Source organism: Semicossyphus pulcher, unplaced genomic scaffold (genome assembly GCF_022749685.1).
Source record: "Semicossyphus pulcher isolate SPU_LCO1_2020_fin unplaced genomic scaffold, fSemPul1.0.p SCAF_12, whole genome shotgun sequence".
Taxonomy (NCBI): Eukaryota; Metazoa; Chordata; class Actinopteri; order Labriformes; family Labridae; genus Semicossyphus; species Semicossyphus pulcher.
Genome location: NW_027211626.1, coordinates 16,263,463 through 16,274,800, shown reverse-complemented (window position 1 = coordinate 16,274,800; position 11,338 = coordinate 16,263,463). Strand labels below are relative to the sequence as shown.

General features: G+C 39.2%; 1 protein-coding gene across 1 annotated transcript in view; it reads right to left on the bottom strand.

The window, feature by feature from the left end:
• Nucleotides 1-229: 229 nt before the first annotated feature.
• Nucleotides 230-11,338, bottom strand: part of abch1 (ATP-binding cassette, sub-family H, member 1) — a 32,930-nt gene continuing 21,821 nt past the window's right edge. The window contains exons 15-20 of the mRNA XM_069658574.1: nucleotides 11,147-11,217; nucleotides 10,802-10,890; nucleotides 9,689-9,792; nucleotides 5,772-5,931; nucleotides 5,478-5,582; nucleotides 230-3,897 (exon numbers count right to left, since the gene is read on the bottom strand). Of these exons, the coding sequence (XP_069514675.1) occupies nucleotides 3,791-3,897; nucleotides 5,478-5,582; nucleotides 5,772-5,931; nucleotides 9,689-9,792; nucleotides 10,802-10,890; nucleotides 11,147-11,217 (636 nt within the window). The 3' untranslated portion in view covers nucleotides 230-3,790. The remainder of the gene's footprint in view (nucleotides 3,898-5,477; nucleotides 5,583-5,771; nucleotides 5,932-9,688; nucleotides 9,793-10,801; nucleotides 10,891-11,146; nucleotides 11,218-11,338) is intronic.

Here is an 11,338-nt window from a genome sequence, read left to right as displayed (position 1 = left end):
ATCATCATCACCATGGTAACAAGCAACACAGTGTTGCAACCTAACATGATGTCATCAAATAAATCTGTCGTCGGTGGCCCGCGGGTGTTTTTGTAACCTCAGGAATTGTGGGGATTTTTATGTACTCTTGGCATTGAGTAAATCTGGCACAGCTCTGAGATGCAGCACGAGACAAAGGGGAGGATCTCTGAACCAGGTTTATTGTGTTTTTATAAAAATACATGAATAAAACTTTACCAAAGCAGGTCTGAAATCACAGTGCAGACATGTCATGACACAGTGGAGTGAATGCTCTACGTGCTCTTTAGGAAGGAAACAGCAGGGGTAGTTGTCTTAGGTTTGGAGCAGAAGGAAAATCCTTGAAACACAAACTTTGATTACAAGTTTACATGAACTACAATATTCCAATTTAACCAGATACTGTCAGATAATGAAGGCCCACTATGTCCAAACTGGGATTTGAACCAGGAACCCTCTAGCTGTGAGGTGACAGCGCTAACCACTGCACCACAGTGCAGACAAAAGGATACATAATAAGATAAATTTCCCATTATAGAGCCTATACTATATCAACCGGATAAATATAGTTCATACCTGAAATATATGTAGTTCTGATTACTTTAATGTAGAATAAGACCCCATGCATTGGGAGAAAAATGAATGGGGTCTTTTTGCCTTAATTAGATAGGACAGTGAAAGCAGATATGAGGAAGAGAGTGTGTCAATCAATTACTACCTAACACCAATAACCAGCTTCATCAGGACTGTGTGGCTTTATGGAATAATCAGATTTAATTGATTGCTAGTTCAATCCAAGCAAACATCTCCACGACTGACTTCAAATATTCCAAAATTTTATTACATCATTTCTTTCCTGCTCATGTCTTACCACAGATGTAAATCACCCAAGAGAAAGCATCCTGAGTCATTCATGAGACTCGCTCAGGAGCATTAAAGGAGCAACAAACAGATGGAATAGTTTAATAAGAATTTATGTAATCAGATTATTTAATGTGCCCTCAGTAGTATAACTGCAGCTCATGTAAATATTTACTCATGAGGATTTTTACACCAAGGTCCTTACTGTTACATGATGATTAGTTGCTCATGTGGGCGCAGTTCCAGACGAGGTATTTGAACGTTAATAGTGAACCTAAGGGTATTCCTTGAAATTTGATGTAGATGATTTTACTGTTTAATTTCCTGTAATAATATCCAAATTGTGCAGAAATTGTCCAAAATGTGAGCTCACAATGTAACCAAACAGAGTCCAAACTTTCATGTTTAAGCAATATCAATTTTACCAATGTTGCACCATTTTACTCTTGAGTGAGGCACTGAGATAGTCCAACCAAAATACACTTCCATTAGTTCCATTAGGAGCATGTTTGTGTCTTTTGAACATGATAAAATGCTGCTTCTATAACAGCAAAAGCCGACCCGCTCCCCTATTTTTACCAAACGAGAACCAAATGTCCCTTAAAATGTACGACAGGAACACTGAATGAATGCTGAATGTACAGCAGAGAAACATCAGATTTACAATGTAGGGACGTCTCTCCTAAAGATCCAATACTCAACATTACACACAGTACACTGTTCAAACATAGTCCAATAAAAAAAACAACCAGAGGAATTTACAGCCATTTAGATTAATTATTTATCCTGTTTAATGGACACATACATTTTTCATTACATTAACATAAATGCCATCTGCAACATGTAGCATGTCGGCTACGAGACAGAGGGAGCATTCACATCACACCCAAACACAACACATGCTGGTATATGTGCTTAGTCACTGGATAAAACATCTGCCGTATAAAAACTATCTGGATTTACAAGCCATGCTTCCAGATGGATGTAAACATTTCCATTTTATCAGATTGGCAAAAGATGTGAGGCTAAACTGGGTCAATTATTCAATTTTAGACATAGACATAGCTTAACATTTTGGTAAATGTGCTTATTTGCTGTATCTGCCGACAGTTAGACAAGAAGATTGATACCAAACTTGTGTTGTATTAAGATAAACATGACGCTATAACCAGGGACTGATTATCTTAGCTTAGCATAAAGATGGGAAACATGGGAATAAGCTAGCTTACAAGCACCTCCAAAGCTAACATTTTATTTTTTTGGCCTTGCAAAAAAAACATCTGTTACCTTCCGATAAAACCAGGCTGGCTATTTCCCCCTATTTGCAGTCTTTATGCTAAGCTAATCCAATGGCTGTAGTTTTATGTATAGCATACAGACATGTGGGTGGTATCAATCTTCTTAGCTACCTTTTATGTACAAATATGTACATTTTCAAAAATTTGGGATGGTTGCTTGTGGTCAAGCCAGAGCAATCAGTACAATTATAATGATACAAGTAATTGGCCTCTTCGATAATTATCCATATTTTTTAATATAGGAGAAAATAATATTTCATATTGTTCACATATTATGTTCATTTTCTAAATATAACTTACAGCTGTAAAAAATACCCCCAAAAAGAAGCACTTGCTTACAAAATAATGGTATTGTGTTGTATTTTAAATAGTTTAAGGACCCAGAAGAGTTCTTTTAAAATGTAGCTCTAACTCAGTCGTCTGTTTCCCACTGATTCTACACTGACAACAATCCAACTACATGGCTCCTCTAGATTTTATAGGTATTCCTCGTTTCAGGATTTTTCTTCCCTTATTCCAACACTTCAGTCACCACAGCGTCCCAAAGGCACATCTCCAGGATGACATGTTGAATCCAAAACAGCATCACTGCTGTGTGCTTTTATTCTGTGTCAGTGTTGGTGGAAGATTCACAAAATATAAAATACGAGCAGTTTGAAACTTTTGTGTAAAAAAAATATCGCTTGTTTTGCATGTTTACAGACAGTTTGAAGAGCATGACACGTCTGATCAGTGAAAAAAATCTAATGCAACAGTCTCCACTCTGTCCAGCAAAGTGGAGAAATCAACAACAAAAAATTATACAGTACTAATACAATACCTCCCATCACATCAAACTCCACTTGTTTCTCAAACAGGAGGTGCAGGCACAAAACAAAAACTATGGAGGACACAATCAACCTGGACTGCAGCAGAGCACCATTAAGATGAGAGACGGTTAGTCCTTCCTTTCACATGACCACGTGATGCAACAACAATCCTCTCTTCTATTTTTCTGCTAGTAAAGCAAACAAAATCATAATGTATTAAAAAAAATTATCACATTTATTGTTGTGCTGACTCCACCTGAAGCACTCCTACAGTTGACATGTACACAGTGTTTCTATGGTGCAAATTTAAAGGTAGACAACAAATACTGTTAGGACAAAACCTATTGTCCTACAACTATAATCAGTATTAACACAAATCTCTCTATATAACATTAAGAGCGAGGGCAAACAGAAGGTTAAAAAAAGGGACCCTGAGTTGGATCTTGGCTGAAAAGTTTCAAAAAGCTGCACATAGAAGGGAAACAAGACAAGACACTCTATTCCCAGTGTGTGTATTATCTGACGTGTGCACTTCAATGTGCAGCTTTTTTAATCTCACTCATTCTTGCAGAGGCCAAAACAAACTGTTGCAGGATCAGCAGCTGATTGAAGTGTGTGTGTGTGTTGATAATTTAGAGGAGGAAATCAACCTCATCAGTGTATTAAACCACAGAGACCCCTCTCTCTCTCTCCTCTGTCCCAAGTCCATCCATTTGACTAGAGGCCCGGTTGAGTCGTCGGCCACTGGGCTTCACCTGATGGCCCCATCTCCGCACTGGAGTAAAGTTTTTCTACGTTAGGCTGTCACGTCCTCAGCTTTAAGATGACCGTGGCTAGGATGAGGAAGAAAGTGTTCCAGCCCAGGGTGACCGCGAAGCCGCGCCACACCATCATCCGAGACAGACCCCAACCTGTCAGAGAGAGTCACATTTATATTCACTGTTTGGACACAGGAAATGCTATATGTTGTATTAAAAAATGAAAATAGATGTGGTAAAATAAAATACAGTTAGCTTAACACAGCCAAAACACTAGAAACAGTAAGAAAACTGTATAAAAAATGAAGAAAAAAAAACTGAGTTAATGCTAAGCTAAATCAACCAATTGCTAAAAGTAGCATCATAGCTAACTAACCCATGCAAGAGAGGTATCAATCTTCTCTCCCAAATATCAGCAAGACAGTAAACAAGCTGTGTTTACCACAGTGTCAAACTACTTCTTCAAATCTGCGTAATTAAATTTGGCGCCATCTCTTCAAAAGAATAAAGAAAGAATGATTCATCCAATGTCAGTTTGACACTAATCCTTCTCTTTCTTATGTTGTTTTCTTCTGTTGCTGGTCTACTGACCAAACATACTTTCTTTGTATGCCTACAATGACAAATAAAGAGTGTTATGTCTTTTGTAACAATAAGAGAGATGACATGTGGCGTTAAGGAAACTGGTTTTGTTGGTCTAAAAGGCCTCAAGCATGACAAGGCTGCTCAGCTGCCAACAGCACCATGCTAGTGTCTCATTGCACACCTGCATGTCTGAATAAATAATCTACTGTGGATTAATGATGATAAAATATTATAGACCAACAGTAGATTACACTAGGCTAGGTGTCAGTTAGCGTAATAGCAGCCAAAGAGAAATATTATTATTTGGGGTTATTATTTTGCATACTCAATCACATCGATAAAGGTTTCAGTTTGGTGCCAAACTTATTGCAAAGTCATGGTGATGCCACACTAGTTTAACAGAACAGCACCATATACTGGAGACAAATTACTACCGGTTTGATCAGAGTTACGTATTGGTATTACCTTATTTTCACAATATTTTGTGTAGGAATTTAGATATTCCATTAACAGACGTAAATGTATAAATATTATAATAATGATTTATATCTAAAATCATATTCTGAAGTTAATAGCCAATAAGGATTAAAAAACTACTCACAAACTACCTCACACTAACTCTAACAGCTTATATATCTCAGACCATATGTCGTATGTCATGATGTGGATACAGAGGACACTAAGTTGCAAGTGAATCTAATCAGTAAATGTTGGAAGATGCAGTTGCAATGAAAGTTTCACTTCATCTCCCAAATTGAACTCTGACACCAGTGACCTCAGCCCTTTTCTCATGTTCTACTCTGTGATAAGGTTTTCAAACAGGAAATAGCTCCTTGGACTTCCTGTGCTTAGTGTGTATCTTATAACACGGAGGAGCTAGGGCTGTCGTCAGGTCTCATTGTTCGGAGACCATGAGGTCAAGAGAAGGAGAAAGATTGGGAGACGGAGAGAAACCACGATACCTAACATTCCAGGAAGCTGAGATACACCGGATCCAGGGCTGTTTAATGATTCAGACGACTGCCTGGCACACTTGATGTGTTGTATGTAACAATGTGAGCCATGTGCACGCTAACAACACAGCAGTAAGGCCACAGCAGCTTGTATTATGCAACTGATGAGTGTTGTGTAACGTGCATGTCCATTACCTCTGTACATGATACAGCGGAGGGCTTCTGAGGCGTATGTCTGAGGAAGAGCGAGGCTTATGTAGCGGAGAGGATATGGGATACACTCCACAGGCCAGATGATACCTGCAGGACAGAGAGGATGCTGGGTAAGATGTCATTTAGGGTGATATATCCTGATAATTACCCTGTGAAGAATTTAAACAAGGTAGTGGCAACAAAAAAATAACATAATAAAAGGTTTTTTAACCTTTTATTGTAATTGTAAAACTGCACACTGGTTACCACTGCACAAGCACACACACAAAGTCCTACCGCTGATGATGAGGTTGGGGTAGAAGACGCCCAGCGCGGCCTGGTTGGCGCTCTGCTCGTCATCGATGGCAGAGGAGATGACGAGGCCGAACGAGATGCCGGTGACGCCCTGCAGCACGATCAGGATTATGACAAGCACCAAGGAGCCTTCGTTTGGTATCTGCAGAATGAGAGACGGAGGTAGAAGAGTGAGAAAACATAGCCAGTCTGTTACCACTCGTAGAGCTGCAGTGAAAAGTGGAATAATGGGAAGAAAAAAGAGAGAGATAAGGAGAGTCAAGGTCCATATACATTTATTTTACAAGCACAAAAAGTAAATAATAAATGACTATAATTCCAAAACATAAAATTATACAACAAATATTCTTTGCAAATGCAATTTTACATTTTAAATTATTCATTTAAGTTGTATAAGTAAACCAGAAACAACCTCAACCTCAAACCCCCCAGACAAACGTAAAATAAAGCAAAACTATTGGTAATACAGCACGCCCTCTGCACAAAGAAGAGGTGTACAGCTTATTTAAATTTGCATGGACTTGAATTGTAGCTCAAACTGGTCTGCGCCTCACTTTCTGTGCGTTCTCAAGTTACACAAATTTAATGTAACGTTACGAAGTGCAACTGAATATTTTTCTGGCTGTACAGTGGTGCAGTGGTTAGCGCTGTCGCCTTAAAGCTAGAAGGTTCTTGGTTCGGACATAGGGGGCCTTTCTATGTGGAGTTTGCATGTTCTGTGTGGGTTCCCTCCAGGTTCTCCAGCTTCCTCCTAAAGTCCAAAGACTAAATTGCCCATAGGTGTGAGTGTGAAAGGTTGTCTGTCTCTGTGTGATTGACTGGCTATCAGTCCAGGGTGTACCCCGCCTCTCGCCTAATGAGAGCTGGGATAGGTTCCAGTCCCTCCGCGACCCTGAACGGGATAAGCGGCAAAGATAATGGATGGATGGATGTATTAAGTCTTAACATGGCCAATGTTACCTTACCTGGTACTAGCATAATGCATCCAAAAGTCCAACCAAACTGTTGGCAGTTGAAGTGCATTTTCTGTAATGTTTGGCAGACGTTTATTTGCACACCACAACATACATAGGGTAAGCTAATTCTGCGGATGGGCCTTTTAAATACAAATAGATATCAGAACTCATCAAGAACATACAAACACAACATTCATGACTACATCACTGATCCGTCAAAAATGGTTAGTTTAAGTTTAAAATGATCAAAACTTTGCATATTTAATTTATCACCAACATGGACTTTATGTGTTCATATCGGCTCCCTTTCCCAAATATTAAGTGCTCTATTGTATTTCATTAGACGTTAAAGGTGCTGCTTGTGAACGAGAGGTTACCCAGTGACTGAAAAGGAGGAAAAACACATGAAATATAGGAGACAATATCTCTTGTTCTGTTGCTTTTCCTGTAAACTATCCATCATGAGTCTGATAATGTTATCAGGAGTGCGATGCCAAACCAGCGCAGAACTCTTTTAAGGAACATGAGAACAGATGAGAAGATAAGATGGAGACAAACAGAGGAAGAGATAAAGAGAGAGACGTACAGGAACAGAAACACTTTGTGATGTTCTGCACAGATCTTCAGCCAAAACTACAACAAGGAATAAGAAGAAATGTCCCAGCTGATTAAGTTTGGTTGTAAATCACACAGACAGAGCAGACACAGACAAGTTATTGAAAATCAAATAAAAGTAATGAAAAAAGTCTCGGCTCAGGGGATTCGAGGGCGATAACTCTCTTAACTTGAGGAGAATCTGCAGGCATTTGTAAGACTGGTGTGTATCTGTGTGTGTCTAAGACACTATCCGTCTCCCCTGACAACGTGCAAAAATAGACTTGCACCGAGAGGCCACATGACTGCTTGGTTGCCACAGCAATCATGGGCTGTTGTGGTGGCGATCCCACAGTGATCCCTGGATACAGGAAGTGATTTATGCAGTGGTGGTCTCTTTGGACTTCAGCGCCTTAATTAACACACACATGAATGCTCTCACACACGCATGAAATCATGCGCCTGCACGGATTCACACACATGTATAGACACAAACACACTCACACGATACCTCTCCTCTCATGTCTGATGCCTTCTCCCTGTATTGATTCATATACATGTTTATTGATAATCAATGATGAACAGAATCTCCCATGTTGCTGCAGGTGTGTTGTTCTCACAGTAAACCTGACCCCTCCGACCTTCAGACTGTGCTCGACCCACACAGGAATATTTACACCATATTTCCCCTCCCGCACACTGTGTCACACGCCTTACAGAAAATAATTGAACGACACAACATCATGACATCAAAAAATAAAACTCTGTTTGACATACATTAGCATAATTATGGCTTAAATGTGCTGTCGTTGAATTTAGATTTTTGACGATGTGGTAAAAATGGTAATTAGCAGGTTAATAGACCTGCTATTAGAAATACAGTGACCTTTTAGGGGGCTTTAATTTGCCTTTCAGTGTCAGAAAAGTGGCATAAACACAGATTATTTATGAGACATCGATGTAGCTACCCTGAGGTCACACATGGGTTTGTTGAGACGTTTTAAAACCTCGAGTTTCAAATTTTTGCAGACACCATCTTGTTTTTTGGAGCCACAAAAGACCATATCTAGCTGGGCCGATTATCAGCGCTGATATTCGGCATTTTGACGCATATCGGCATCGGCCTTTTTTTAAAATCCGGCGGCCGATAAGAGATCAGTTTAAAACTGGGTTATTTTGGCTCTGATGCAGCCGCGCCTCTCTGTCTGCAGTCACTACTCTGTCTCCAGCATTGTCCCACCCACAGCACTGATTGGTTACACGCAGAGCCATGGATCAGGTAACAGCCAATCAGCAGTGAAAGCTGTGCATGCAGAGTGCTCACACACACGGCGGAGAGGAGAAAAAGTTCATTTCTTTGCAAATGTTATTTAACTTTGTTTTATTTACTTTATAAAACTTCAGGAAGTTATTTATTTATTTATTTAAATGTTCTGTTAACTTTATAAGAGATGCTGCTGATCCTGGGAACTCCCTGCGCTTTTTGTTTGTTTGTTTAATAAACATATGCTTAAAGGCATTTAAACAAAGTTAAGTGTTGGAGTTTGTATTATTCAAAATTTTGACGCCAATATTTTCACTTTTACTGCAAATGAATATCGGCTCCAAATATCGGTTATCGGCCTCCTTGACTACTAATAATCGGTATCTGCCCTGAAAAAAACACATCAGTCTATCTCTAGCAAATATATGTAAGCAATAAATTGAAGAAGCAAACGGAAATGTCTGAAGAGTGTGACTGAAGTACGTGACACAGCTGATGCCTATAGCGTGCGTCGAACTAGTTCAGTGACATCACAACACCTCACTTATATGCATAACTTAAAACCCTAATTAAACTAAAACCAGTGAGTTGTGTTTGAAAGAGGTAATGTCTGAGAGGTGTCTGGAGGCGGGAACAGTCGGACGAGCAGAAAACTAGGTAGCAGGATCTTTGGGAGCAGGCAGTAAACATCTTGATTTCTGCTCATTTTAACATGAGGCCTAACAGGGATTGACTCACTTTTTGAGCGAGCCTCCTGTGGCCATTCGAGGAACTGCACATTTTGGCCTGGTTCTTTGGCCTGGCCTTTAACAGTAACTCTGGTAGTTAAATGGTAGCTAATATATTTTTCCTCAGACTCACTTTAACATTAATTAACTGTGTTTATCAGGATGAATCCATGATTAAAAATGACTCTGTTTTTGTTTTGTAATCAAACTATTTTAATCAGTTGTTTGTCTACTTATCATTTTGCAGCTGAAACCCCCCCCCCCCAGCTTCCCAATCAATAGAGTGTCATCTTATCTGAAGAGTGTGTGCTTGTGTTTGTCAGTGTCTGTTTCATTTCCTCTATCGGGGGCACGAACCTTGAAGACGAGCAGTATGAAGAGGAGCAGCAGGATGATCTGAACGCTGATGACAAACAGCTGAGAGAAGAGATGAGCCAGCATCGTCTCCAGAGAGCTCACACCTGAAACACAGTGAGAGACAGAGAGAGAGAAATAAGGCTTTATTATTTTCTCTGTCCAAAAGATATCAGAAGTAAATCACCACTAAACAAGGTTCATTTTATCCCATCAGAATTTAAATGGATACAAACCACATTTAAATACATACTTAGTGATTACAGAATATAAAATCAATAATAGAAACTGAGCGAATAACAAAACAACTCCCTCAGAGAGTCTGTTTGCTGGTTCACATCATCTTCACATTCAGCTCTGATCATATTACTCCCTCTACTGGTCAGATATCACATTACACGTAAATGCAAATTATATTCTTGTCAATAGTAAATACAAAAAATATGCACTTCAAAAAGATGTCTGCATTTATTCAGCAAAGATGTCATTGTCAAAGTCTGTCATTTGGCATCTTCTTCTTGAAGATGTATTTGATCAGGAATAAGTGACAAGTTTTTATTTCTGCCCGTGAAGGTGGACAGCAGCAGTAATAAATCATCACCAAAATCATGGAAAATATTAGCATTTTAAGGACAAAAAGATCAAAGGTTATATTCACTTACAAAACCATTTACTTCAGTATCTCAAGTTTATAACAACAATGCTAAACTACATACTAATTGTGCACATTTTGTCTGTTTGTTTGTTTACATTTTAAAGGCCTCTATGTATTTCATTGTTTTGTATCAATAGGAAATAATGAAATACATGCACATAGAGTCGTCAATCAAACTGCCACCTTGAATTCCTTCTGCTAATAAAACAAAGAGAAACCTAAAAGTTTTTTCAAAGACACACTTTCGTCTGTGTGTTTGAGCTGAAACACTAAAGCTTTTTTTGTGCCCTGTGTTCTTTTTAGATTTCAGTGTAGGAAAATTAAATCCATCAAGGGTGTTTTTAACAAACATTTCCTAATTTACAAAGTAAACAGCTGTACAGTAGAGGTAATTAAAATGGGAAGCAGCTTTAATGTTTGTGTGGCAGATTACAGGAGCAGAGTGACCTTTGACCTCTCACCTGCGACCCAGCATCTGTCCAAAAGCCCCTCCTTCCTCTCCAGGACAAAGGAAAGAGCTGTCAGACCCACGGCCAGGTAGAAGGTGATACTGGAGGGTCGGGGAGGAAGGGGAAGAGGAAGGAGGGGAGGAGAGAAACAAACATGAATTCAAATTGCAACTTGGCATGTCGGTAAAGAACAGTGTCTTGCTGGGAAGGGTTGCTGAGCAAAGACACTTGTTCGTTTACCTTTAGCAAAATGTGTTTCACTTTAAAACATTCAGTCTTAAAACAACCTGTACATGAATGAACAAAAGGAGGATGAAAAGTCAATTATAGGTTTGGTTCAACCCACATGCTCCTTACCTGAGCACAGCTCCAGGTGTCACAAACGTGGTGAAGTCTGTATTTAGGTCGCCATAGATCGGCTCTTCGAACTGCAAGATGACAGCAACAATGAGATTCAAATGTAGCATCACAGTGATAATTAAAACAACACATATAATGTATTGTTTTGCAACTTCTTCTCAAAGTAGTATCTCTTTTAAGAATGCAAAG